This window comes from Canis aureus, chromosome 13 (assembly GCF_053574225.1).
Source record: "Canis aureus isolate CA01 chromosome 13, VMU_Caureus_v.1.0, whole genome shotgun sequence".
Classification (NCBI taxonomy): domain Eukaryota; kingdom Metazoa; phylum Chordata; class Mammalia; order Carnivora; family Canidae; genus Canis; species Canis aureus.
This window is the reverse complement of record NC_135623.1, coordinates 35,870,803-35,883,722: the sequence shown is the minus strand read 5'-3', so window position 1 is coordinate 35,883,722 and position 12,920 is coordinate 35,870,803. Positions and strand designations below refer to the sequence as shown.

At 32.9% G+C, this 12,920-nt stretch overlaps 2 protein-coding genes across 5 annotated transcripts in view; one reads left to right on the top strand and one right to left on the bottom strand.

Annotated features, from left to right (window-relative positions):
- The window catches only part of RLIG1 (RNA 5'-phosphate and 3'-OH ligase 1), a 75,749-nt gene that overhangs the window by 9,324 nt on the left and 53,505 nt on the right, over positions 1 to 12,920 (bottom strand). The window contains exon 8 of one of the 2 annotated variants that reach the window (XM_077845749.1): positions 6,679 to 6,817. The exons of the other annotated variant lie outside the window; for it this stretch is intronic. Within the exon in view, the coding sequence (XP_077701875.1) occupies positions 6,694 to 6,817 (124 nt within the window). The 3' untranslated portion in view covers positions 6,679 to 6,693. Of the gene's footprint in view, positions 1 to 6,678; positions 6,818 to 12,920 lie in introns of those variants that run through there. 2 annotated transcript variants of the gene reach the window in all.
- The window catches only part of CEP290 (centrosomal protein 290), an 88,709-nt gene that overhangs the window by 33,847 nt on the left and 41,942 nt on the right, over positions 1 to 12,920 (top strand). For all 3 annotated transcript variants that reach the window (XM_077845725.1, XM_077845726.1, XM_077845727.1), the window contains exons 23-28: positions 236 to 338; positions 428 to 658; positions 4,236 to 4,409; positions 8,488 to 8,599; positions 10,171 to 10,376; positions 11,271 to 11,422. In XM_077845725.1, the coding sequence (XP_077701851.1) occupies positions 236 to 338; positions 428 to 658; positions 4,236 to 4,409; positions 8,488 to 8,599; positions 10,171 to 10,376; positions 11,271 to 11,422 (978 nt within the window). The remainder of the gene's footprint in view (positions 1 to 235; positions 339 to 427; positions 659 to 4,235; positions 4,410 to 8,487; positions 8,600 to 10,170; positions 10,377 to 11,270; positions 11,423 to 12,920) is intronic.

Sequence of the window (12,920 nt, the reverse complement as noted above, 5' to 3'; positions counted from 1 at the left end):
ATGAAAGTAACTTGATGAAATAATTTCTTTAAACTGCATTTATTTAGTAAAAATAGAACTTCCAGGCTAAATCCTTGTTGAGTGGAATTTTGACTTAATCTGTTATTAGATACCCAAGGCTATGATGCCTCTTGTTTTATAAGCATTTTAAATTTCCATAATTTAAAGTTATCTTTTCCTGTAGTTAAATGTTTTATTAGGTTTATTATATTGTCATTTTTATTTGTTTTTTAAGTGAAAAGGAGACCTGGAAAACAGAATCTGAAACAGTGAAAGAAGAAAAGAAAAAACTAGAGGATCAAATCCAACAAGATGCTATAAAAGTAAAAGAATATAATGTAAGCAAAACTCTTTTAAAATCAATATACAGTATTGTACAAAGTAAGATAGCTACATTCAACAAGTAATTTAACGTGTCTTTGTGTAGAATTTGCTTAGTGCTCTTCAGATGGATTCAGATGAAATGAAGAAAACACTGTCAGAAAATAGTAGAAAAATAACAGTCTTGCAAGTGAATGAAAAGTCACTCATAAGACAGTACACTACTTTAGTAGAAATGGAGCGACAGCTTAGGAAAGAAAATGGGAAACAGAAGAATGAATTGATAGCAATGGAAGCTGAAGTTGGTGAAAAAATTGGACGTTTGCAACGATTTAAGGTATATCTGATTTTTTTTTTTTTGGCTATAAAAACTTTCAATCATGAGGAAGAGAGGATTGTATAATGAATAGCAGCCATCACCTAGATTAACAGTTAACATTAACATTCTGCCATAATTGCCTCATCTGTTCCTTGTAGTAATATATTGCAGACATTTCTTCTCTAAATAGTTTGCTGTGCGTCTCTAAAAAACAAAGACTTCTTTTGTTTACATAACACAAGAACTTTATCACATCTAACAAAATTGACAATAATTTTCTTACATTATCTAATGTCCAGACCATATTTACATTTCCTCAGTTGTACCAAGATCCAGTCAAGGACCCTGCATTGTATTCGGATGTTACAGGTCATAAATCTTTAATGTTCATAGAATCTCCTCTCTTTACTTTGAAAAATGTTGAACATTTACCTAATTATTTTCTTTTCTAATTTTGCTTATTCCCCTATTTATTGATTTACAAAAGTTTTGAAGCCTTGGATATGTTAGGTTAAACATTGTTGATAAGAATGCTTTGTACTTTATAAGTAATGTTTTATGTTGTATCACTTCAAGAGATTGTATGAGTGATTATTGTTTCATGAGTGATTATTGTCTTAAGTATTTAGTTAACTGGTGATATTTTGATACATGCAAATAACCAGTTCTTTGGCAGTCCTCCTAGTGGCTTTAGTGTTCACTGATGATTGTTGTTATTTGACTCAGGTACTTCATTAGGAGTTGCAAAAATTATTTTCTAGCTATATTATGCTTTCTACATTTATTGGCCAATAGTCTTTTGTAAATAAAGAGCTTTTCCTCATTAGCCCAGCCTGTTTGGTTATCTTGAAGTATAGCTCCTACAAGAAAGACAAGATAAAAGCTTCATTCTTTTTTTTTTTAATAACTAATCCTCCGAAATCAGAGCTTGTATACTCTGTTTCTACCTATTTGCTTGACCTCTCCAGCTTTCTCGTCTTTCAGTATCATTGCACACTCCCAGATTTAGTCATTATTTGTTAATAATAATTTTGGTCAGGGGGAGCTGTCTAAAGTTGGCTCTTATTTCCTTTTGACAAGGATTGAGTAGTCTTTGAACAAAACTTCAGATGTTGGTTTGTTTTCTGGCACAACAGGATGTTCAAGATTTACCTTTTATACTTTTATCCAGATTTGGAATAAATCATTATGCTAAAGAACCCTGGTTTTTTTTAGTGGGAAAGACATTTATTTTTTTTAATTTTTTTTAAAAGATTTTATTTATTTATTCATGAGAGACAAAGAGAGAGAAGCAGAGACACAGGCAGAGGGAGAAGCAGGCTCCCTGCAGGGAGCCTGATGTGGGACTTGATCCCAGGTCTCCAGGATCACGCCCTGGGCTGAAGGCGGCGCTAAACCGCTGAGCCACTGGGGCTGCCGGGGAAAGACCTTTAGATACCAAAAGCTGGTCACTAGATACTATGGCTCTTGAAGTTTCATTGCTACTGGTCCCTTTCAGTGGACAAATTAGGAAAATATGTGTATATTTAAACCATGAGTTCATATTGTTATCTCTAATTCAGATTTAATATAATGGGGTAAGGAAATGGTATGGAGTTTTTACAAACCTTTGATTTTGGACTCCTATTTCTTTTTTTCTTATATGGAAGTCTGTTATTAACATTAAAATAATTGCTCTATCCTATAATTTTCACACATTAATTTGAAGATAATCTTGCATTGGTATTAACAACAGGAATGCTATGAAATTTAGTTTTACATTTCTTTATAGTTCCTATTTTCTTTAGAATATCTTCCAATAGCATATATAGTCAAGGTAATATATTCTACAGTAACTTGAAATAATTTTCTTTGTGTTGTTATGCTACAAATTTGATAGTTAGGCTTATTTGTTTTGTGTTTATCTTCAAACTCAGAGGTTACTTTTTTTTTTCTTTTTTTAAATGATTTGAATATATAAAACATTTGCATGTTTCAAACATATAGTCCAAAAAATCTTATTTCTGTCCCTGTGCCTTTGACTCCATTCTGCCCTACCTGCTATAGGTAACTGATTACCCTTTTAATGATTGTTTTTGAAGATATTGACACAAGAAGTTGCATGCTGTGTGTATTCTTCTATACCTTGCTTTACATCGTGTCTTATATAGCTTATTTTAAGCATGTACATGTTTGGTTTACATGTCCAAATTTACATTGGATCATATAAACATAAAAGAATTCAAAGTAGAATTAAAATGAAGTTGAGTTCCTTACCATTCACTTTTAAAGATAGTAGTAGGTGAAATTGTCATGCTAACAAACTTATTTTCAATGTGATTTTTTTTTCAATGTGATGTTAAAGCTGAATCCTGATGCAAAAAGGAACTATGAATAGTTTTCAATAATGAAAGCTATTTTTATTTGGACATGTAATAAGGAAGTTTTGAGTCTTAAGAAATGTTCTTGTTTTGATTTTTATGTTTTTCTTGGAGGATTGCACATGTAGCTAGTGTGTGAGACAGAAGGGAAAAAAAGTACTAGAATGTTCTCCTCAACCTGATTGTTCAACCTGGAATTGGGGAAGGGGGTGCGATGACAAATGGAAAGCTGAAAATTGTTTTTTTAGGGGATGGGAAATAGGAAACCCCTCCTCATCCAAAGAAAGTGTAAAACCAAATTCCAAGGGGAAGGTAGAATAATGTGTATTTATTTAGATGGAAAAGAGAAACTGCCAAAATGAGATGTGAAGCACTATTACAAATATTTTTCCCTCATTACTTCAGAAGAAATTCTAACTGTAAATTCTTCCTCATTTTATAAATTTGGTTATTCCTATTTCATCAAATTACTTTGGAGAGAAATAAAAGTTCAGATATTTCTTCTTATTGTTAATACGATATCTTTGAGTAGTGACTTTATATAGTTTAGTTGTATAGCTAATGAGTAGAACATAAAACAAGTAACAGTCTTTCATGTATTTATTTTATATTTTATTTTATATTACATTTTTATAAACATACATTCATTTTATATTACATTTTATAAACATAAATTTTCATTTATATAAAATTAAAGAGTATTTATATTTTTATATTATATAGCTATGATTGAGAGAAATTTTTTCTAATTAAGTCTTGTTTCTTCATGGGAACAAAAGGTTTTCCCTCTTACAAAGCTAGTCTGTGTAACTCTAATAAGTAGAAATAGCTAAATTGTAATGTGATAATGCTAATTTTGCCTTTCAGCTAACTAAAGGCAAATTGTTTTCAATCTTATGAAATTTAGAAAAGCCATCCGGGGATACATTCTGAGTGATATATTTTCTTGCTACTGTGTATTATGCTTTTCTGAAATCAATCGAATTTTATTTTACTGTCATAGTTCTGAAAGATTCCCTTTATTTTATTATGATTTAAAATTTCTAAATAATGATTTCTTATATGAAAAAATTAATAATTATTGTAATATTTTAATACATGAGAAATCCTTTTTAAAAAATGATTCTAAAATCTGTTTTGCTTTTAGCTGTATTATCTTATCCTTCTCTAAAGTGGCTAGTGCTTCACCAGAAAAAAATACACCAACTTAACTCAATGTATCCTTATTTACATAGGAAATGGCCATTTTCAAGATTGCAGCTCTCCAAAAAGTTATAGATAATAGTGTTTCTTTGTCTGAACTAGAATTGGCCAATAAACAATACAATGAGTTGACCGCGAAGTACAGGGACGTCTTGCAAAAAGATAACATGCTGGTTCAAAGAACAAGTAACTTGGAACACTTAGAGGTAAGTGTATGTGATCCTTGAACCTTGCAATATTAGCTGTTCTTCTTGGGGGATACCAGTAGGTGCAGAATGACTTCTGGATGACTTCATCCTATATCATCCTCCTTTGGCCCACTTGCATAAATTTTATTGAACCAAGCCTCTTCTCCAGGCACTTAAAAAAGCAAGAGCGGTGTGAACCAGATAGGGAAATTGTAACGAAAAGAGGAAGCATCATTAAGTACCCATCCCTTTCTCTTCTTCCTGAATCTACTGCAAATTATTTTCTCATAGTCCTTGGTTTATTATGTTCCTTGGGATGACGTAGCTGAGAATGGCTCTTCCTGGACCATGAATAAGCTCTGGAAATTCTCATCCTTTCTTATTGTACATATAAGAAAAATGGGTATCATAAGTGTCATTCAAATAGTATGTGAATATGGCCCCGAGCCCTCTGTAGTTGTCTTTTAGCCACTTCACTTCCACACCTTTAACAGTAGGCAAAACTCCTACTCCTGATTCGTTCATCTTCCTCCTCAGAAATAGGGCCTTATGTCTTTTGACTTAATTTACTCTCTTTTGTGATCCTCTCCCAGGAGTGGAATGAGGTCTAATTTTGTTGGCTTCATAAATTGTACTTGTGTATAGGGACACAATCATTAAAACACCCAAACTTTATTTTAAATAGATTTTGAATGACTCCTACAAAATCATCTGAGTTGTTTTCTAATACTAACCATAAGTAATCATGATCAGTTTACTTTTTACTGTGTTTGCTAAAGAGATGATTATGTTAATTTTATAGAAAATTTTGAATATTTAGATGTGGTAATGTTGTGTTTTTTCCCTTTCATGTCCTTTGCCCTCTTCCTCTGAAGCATTTGAAAATCCTATGTAAGAAATGTGTTAGATAGATAACTTTAAGTAGTTTTAAACTTTTATTTATTTTTCCAAAGAATATTTTTCATCTGTCTATAAAATTTTTTAAATTTCCATTTGTATCATATCCCTTCCTCTCCTTCTCACATCTTAATTATAATTCTGAATATATATTTATCCCTGTTGGCAATGTCTTTATGATGTATATTGTGGTAGCCATGACTCATATCTCTATCTTCCGTGTTAGCTGCTTCTTACTGCCACCACGATGATCATTCTAAACATGAAGCTGACCATGTCCTGCCCTGCTTCAAACCTATCAACAGCTGCTAGTCACTTAAAGAATGAAAGTCAAATTCCTTTTGTGATTAGCCCCCACTAACCTCATGTCATCTCCTGTGAGGCTCTAAATACTTTTACAATTAATGTTTTTGAAACTGAACTACCAGTTTTCTGGAGTACCTTGTTTTTTATTTTTATGTTCTTTCATACCATGCATTTTCCTTGTCTAGAAGGTCCTTCCCACTCTCTCAGCTTATGTGCTCAGTGAATTTCTATTCATGCTTAAAACTGTTCAGATATTATCTTTTTTTTTTCAGAAATTTCTTTATAGCACCAAGTCCCTCTGTATATTAGTTCTCTATCTTGTATCTAGTTCTGCTGTTTATGTCACATCATACTATCAGTATTGATAGGTCTGTGTCCCCAACTAAAATAGAAGCTTCTTGATATCAGGAACTCCACTTAATTCATTTTGTGTGTTTAGTGCCTCCTGTGTGGTACACAGTTGAAGCTAATTTGAAGCTAATAAATGTTGACCTTGAGAGAGTGATTAATGGGTAGAGCTGTGGTGCAAAGATCACCAGATATGGTGATTAGGAAATCATTGATGTCTTTCTTTCTTTCTTTCTTTCTTTCTTTCTTTCTTTCTTTCTTTCTTTCTTTCTTTCTTTCTTTCTTTCTTTCTTCTTTCTTTCTTTCTTTCTTTTCTTTCTTTCAAGATTTTATTTATTTATTCATGAGAAACACAGAGAGAGAGACAGAGACATAGGCAGAGGGAGAAGTAGGCTCCCTGCAGGGAGCCCAGTACGGGACTGGATCCCTGGACCAGGGATCACGCCCGGAGCCAAAGGCAGATGCTCAACCACTTAGCGACCCAGGTGCCCCTATTGTGCCTTCAAGGGTGAAGGTCTTGATAGTAAAGGTGATGAAAATCAACTTTCAGAATACAAAGAGAGTGGGTGAAAGGGAAATGCAAAAACCAAATAAGTCCTAAGACAATAGAAAACCTAGAAATTCGATGACAGAAGAAAAGATAAAAAGATATGGTTTGACATAGGATTGAGAGGAAGATTTGTTTTATCAACTTTTTTTTTTTTTTTAATAAAGGAGACCAATGAAGTTTGAGGGGAGAGGAAAAGAAAATTTAGAGTGAATAGGGAGAGAATGACTGAAGATTGGAGAGGAGGGTGTAAAAGCACATTATGTGGTGCCAAAGGCAGGGGCGTGAGAATAGGATCTGGAACCAAACCAAAGTTTTCCTTGAAAGTCTGGAAGTTAAAGAAAAAAAGGGGAAAAAAAGATGTTTAGAACACTCTAATCCATCTTTCGTTGTTTTCCTGTGTATTTATACTACCTAGACTGGGTTGTAATTGTGCGTGTTACCAGAAAGTCATGTTTTATTCCCTTACCTTGCTTTTTTCTTTTTATTATAATATCTTCTTTAAAGAAAACCTCATTACCCTTTTTTATTATTCTTCATAACACATATTACCTGACATTGTGTTATATATTGGCTTCTTTTCCAACTACAACCTCTAAAACACAAATTCTAAGATAGAATTTGTTTATCAATAAAGCCCAGGGCTTAGGATACCCAGCATATCGTAAGCGTCCTGTTTGTTCAAAAAAAGAATAAATGGCCGTATTAAATTGATGGGCCAGCTCCTACATTTATGAGTCCAGCCTGACTTCTCAATGGTGTAGTGGAATGATTTACTTTACAACTCCTATTTCAAGGGGATCTCAAATTGAGCATATCCAAGATGAACTCCTGATGTCTGTTCCTTTCATAATCTTTCCTGTTTAAATATGTGCTACTGTTGCCTGCTCAGGGAAGGCAGACACCTTAGAGTTGCTTTCTAGTCATTCCTCTCCCCCGTTGTTTTTATTTCCCAAATGTAATTCATTCATGTGTCCTCTTTTCTCCATCTTCATTGCTAGGACCCTATTCATCGGGGCTGGACAATATCTTCCTAATTTCTGATTTCCCCGTGTACCCCTTTATTTATTCTCTACGTTGCCTTCAGGATGATTGTTTAGAAACTTCCTCCCTAAAATCTCTCAATGATTTCCTATTATATATTAAATTAAATTCCAGTTCCTTATCTTGACATCCCCTATCTGGCCCCGTATGGCCCCCTATTACCCTATTATCTCCCCAGTTTTGCCTCATGCTACTCTTCACTCTTAGGTTTGCTGACTGTGCTCCAGTCCTCTCACACCCCAAACTCAGACCTGCATCGGAATTTGTCAGTACCTCAGCTCTTCCCCTGGCTGCTTTTTTGTCAAGACCGGCTCCTCCTAATACCTTAGCTTTCAGCTTAAATACCACCTCTTCAGTAGATAATACCATATTTAACCATTCTATCTTGAGATGGCTCCTTTTATTTCCTCTGGGTCCATATTGTTTCTTTCTAAATATTTACATTTTCAATGATTGTTTTGTTTGCTTACCTGTTCACTGTCTGCTGCCTTGCACACTCTCCCTAATTCCTGCTATACACACAGACTTACAGGCACCAAATGGTGAGGCCTGTGAAGGCCAGAATTTTATTTCTTTTCACTATGACAAGCAGGACCTGTCACTGATGGCATGCTAGGGATGCTTAGTAGCTATTTGTGTGAAAGAGGGAAGTGAGCAACCTTCACTGTGAAGGTCATGAGACTTGAAGCATTCCAGCTTGGCCAAAAATGCACATGCCAGAAGCTTATGCTCAGAAGCCCCAGACTGGATACACGAGATCTTGGTGGTTATCTTAAAATATTATTTTCTATATGTATGTGTGTATGCATACATGTGTGTATGTTCTCCTAATTTTCTTTAAAAAAAAAACAGATTGTGAATTGTAGGAGATATTATATAAAGTTAAGACAATATCATTATGATATTAGCCTGAATTACAGTGTAGTTTCTCAGTGATGTTTCTGTTTTATTCAGTGTGAAAATTCATCCCTAAAAGAACAAATGGAGTCTATAAATAAAGAGCTGGAGATTACCAAGGAAAAACTTCACACTATTGAACAAGCCTGGGAGCAAGAAACCAAATTAGGTAAGTATTATGACTCTGATAATATAAAGTGATGAAAATCTAATAGTGAATATTTTTCATTTATAGTTCCTCTCCTATATCAGGTGAAAAGAAAGTATTTTGATATAAAAATGAACTCTGCCTAACAGTTTAATTTAGCAGTTGACAAGTAATATCTTGTGCTAATCTCTACCAAAATTTGGTTTTTAGTTATTTAAATAGATTTGTTCTCATATATGTTAAAAAATTATGACTAAGCATGAGGTATTTCGAACCATTTAACAATCAACACTGGTGATAATTTATAAAAACCTTTATCTTAATAGTAATATTAGAAGTTTTTCACTATGTGTGAAGATGTATTAGGAATGCATCATTTGATATATTTAAATTAACAGGTCACCATAAAACATAAAAATTTTGAAAAGAATTTATATAGCCCATAGTTTCACTATTATATTCTGTATTACCTTATACATGTTTACAAGAGCACCAGGTCTTGTATGGAAGGGTTGAATCATGGTGTTGTACACCTGAAACTAATATTACACTGTATGTTAACTAACTGGAATTTAAATAAAAACATAAAAATAAATAAACAAAATGTAAGTTTGACGCTAATGGAAAAAAATATATATACTTTATAACATTATATACTGTATTCATTTAGTAGATGTCAAAATACTTGTTTTATTTATCATTCTTATATGTACAAATAGTCATGCAGTATCTTACTGCGTGAGTGATTAAATCAATAGATTTTCTTATTTTTGCTATTGCTTCTAGTGTTGCAGTGAACATCTTCAGGTATATCTAACAGAGATATTACTGTCTCACAGGATATTAAAATCTTTCTGACTCCTGCTAGGGTTTTTCAAATGGTTATCCTAGTTTATGGCATGTAAATAATTTTTTATCTTACTAGCATTGTTAAAGTACAATTTTCAAATTTTCAAATAAATTTGCTCCTTTGGATAAAGTGTTTTTGTATGTTTGTTTTCTAAAGAGCTCTAATGCTATTCAAGGTTTCTGTTACAAAATAGAGCTACTTTTAAAATTGGTAATTGGGACGTGTAGTAGTTTGATGAAGCCTAACACTGGGCCTAACTATTTAAAATAAGCTACTTTTAGAAATACAAATTTTAATTCATCAAGAGATTAAAAGTGAATTGACTAAAAAAAAAAAAAAAAAAGTGAATTGACTTCCATGCAGCTTCTACATGAAAGAAGGTATCATTTAAACTTTTTTAAACTATAAAAAAAAGGGTATTACATACAGTTGTGGTAAGTTCTCCGTTCATTTCCTGTCTCTCCTTAATAGGTGCTGTATTCCCTATAGAAATTTCTAAATTTCTATGATGAATAATTTTTATTATCATTTGGTGAAGAATGTAAGTTCTAGAGAGATGAAATGGGATAGGCAGTATCCAAAGAGGTGTAGAGCTAAGTCTGGAATCCAAGTCTGTCATAATTCATAAGACTAACGTGTTTTCCATGAAACCATATTATTGCATCCTTGTATATAATGGCTAAAGTATTTAGGATATAATTTTTATAACAGCTTGAGATTGACTTAGTATTGTTGCATATAGGAAATGAATCAAACATGGATAAGGCAAAGAAATCAATAACCAACAGTGAAATTGTTTCTATTTCAAAAAAAATCACTATGCTGGAGATGAAGGAATTAAATGAAAGGCAGCGGGCTGAACATTCTCAAAAAATGTATGAGCATGTAAGGACTTCATTAAAGCAAGTGGAAGAACGTAATTTTGAATTGGAAACCAAATTTGCTGAGGTTTGATATAATTTTATCATGTAATTAGTGTAAGGAATTAGTCACATTAGTCATTGTATTTTGTGAGAGATTAGTTTGTATTTTTGAAGTAACATTAGTGTAGTGCTTGTCTTATATGTAAAGCATAAATAAAAAATGTTTTTTTAAATCTGACATGTTTAAAAAGAAAGCAGGTATTTCTTTAAATGAGTTATTTCCCATCAGCATTACATTAGATTTAATGCAAAAAGATATTATTTGTTTACTAATGATACTGCCTTCCACTACCATCTGTTTATTGAATGCCAGGTACATGCCAGGCAGTGTATGGGGGCTGGTGTTAGGAGAGGAAACAAAATAGACAGTAATCTCTGCTGTCAGGACTTTACATTTTAGTAAGTTTTATACTTTTTTTGATATGGTCAGAAATATTAAATTGGCTGGCATAAATATAGTTTGCAAATATTCAACAATTAATGATGAAGTAGCACTCCTATAATGTTTACTTTCAGAATTAGTATATATTTCAAATGTATGTCATTTTGTTTAACTGAGTCACTAGGTATATATTAAGATTTTATTAACTCATTCAAATTTATTTATAGGTGGTATAGCTAAAGTGTAATGCATATACTGCATTTCAGACAAATTTAAGAAAATAAGAGATTCAAATACTAGACTGTGAGTAATCTAAGTTATTTTGATGAGTTGGCATATATTCAGAGTTTTTATGACCTGTTCTTGACTCTCTTTACTTTCTACAATTTATTCTTAATATTTCATCACACCCAATTCAGTATCCGGACTAATGTCAAGTAAAGAGAACTGCGGTATGGTGAAAGCTAAATTGAAAGAGAAAACCTCACCAAAAGCTGATATAGCTGAACTTTTTTTTTTTTTGTTACTTTTTCTTAGCTCACCAAAATCAATTTGGAAGCACAGAAGGTGGAACAGATGTTAAGAGATGAATTAGCTGATAGTGTGAGCAAGACAGTAAGTGATGCTGATAGGCAACGGATTCTAGAATTAGAGAAGAGCGAAATGGAACTAAAAGTTGAAGTGTCAAAGTAAGTGCATGCAGACTTTTCACTTATTAAGTATGTCTAATTTGTCTTTAAGAAAACTAATTATAGTGGTTTGAGGTAATACTCTTCATGGAATTGATACTGGTAGTAGTTTTTCTTTTTTTTTTTTTTTTTTAAGATTTTATTTATTCATGAGAGACACACAGAGAGATAGGCAGAGACACAGGCAGAGGGAGAAGCAGGCTTCATGCAGGGAGCCCGATGTTGTGGAACTCGATCCCAGGTCTCCAGGATCACACCCCGGGCCAAAGGCAGTGCTAAACCACTGGGCCACTGGGGCTGCCCTGGTTGTAGTTTTTATTTTTGTTTTTTGTAAGAACAAGTTCAATATTAACAAGATTAATTTTAACAGGCATAAATAATAATATTGAAGAGGAAATAATTTCTCAAGATTGATATTTTTCAGAATTCAGGAATAGTATTGCATAAAACACTGAATCTGAAATCAACACCCTATGCAGCTTAGTTCTTCCACATACTAACATTTTTTTTTGGAGGAAAGAGTAGTGGTCATTTAATTTATTTAAACTTAAGTTTCTTATGTCTGATAAAGGGTTAATATCCAAAATATATGAAGGACTTACACAACTCAACACCCAGAGAACAAATAATCTGATTAGAAATGGGAAAAAGAAATGAACAGGCATTTCTCCAAAGAAGATATCCAGGTGGCCAGCAGATACATGAAAAGATGCTCAGCATCACTGATCATCAAAGAAATGCTAGTCAAATCTACAATGAGATACCACTTTACACCTGCTAGAATGCTAAAATAAAACACACACATACACACACAAAAAAAAACATTGGCAAGGATGTGGAGAAAAAGGAACCCTCTTGCACTTTTGGTGGGAATGCAAACTGGTGGAAAACAGCATGGAGTTTTATCAGAAAGTTAAAACTAGAACTGCCCTATGATTCAGTAATAGTACTACTAGGTATTTACCCCAGAAATACAAAAATGCTAATTCTTTTTTTTTTTTTTTTAAATGCTAATTCAAAGGGATACATGCACCTCCATGTTTATAGCAGCATTATTTACAATAGCCAAATTATGGAAGCAGCCTAGTTTCCATTGATAGAAGAGTAGATAAAGAAATGGTATGTGGAATAATATTACAATAATTGGACTACTAATCATAAAAAAATGGAATCTTGCTATTTGCAATGACATGGTTGGAGGTAGAGAGTATAATGTTGAGTGAAATAAGTAGGTCACAGAAAGACAAATACCATATGGTTTCAGTCATGTAGAATTTAAGAAACCAAACAAACTGAACAATGGAAAAAAAGATAAAGACAAACCAAGAAACAGACACTTCATATAGAGAACAAATTGATGGTTACCAGAGAGGAGATGGGTAGAGAGAATGGGTGAAGTTGGTGATGAAGGGATTAAGGAGTGCACTTGTGATGAGCACTGGATGTTATATGGAGGTGTTGAATCACTATATTATACACCTGAAACTAGTATAACACT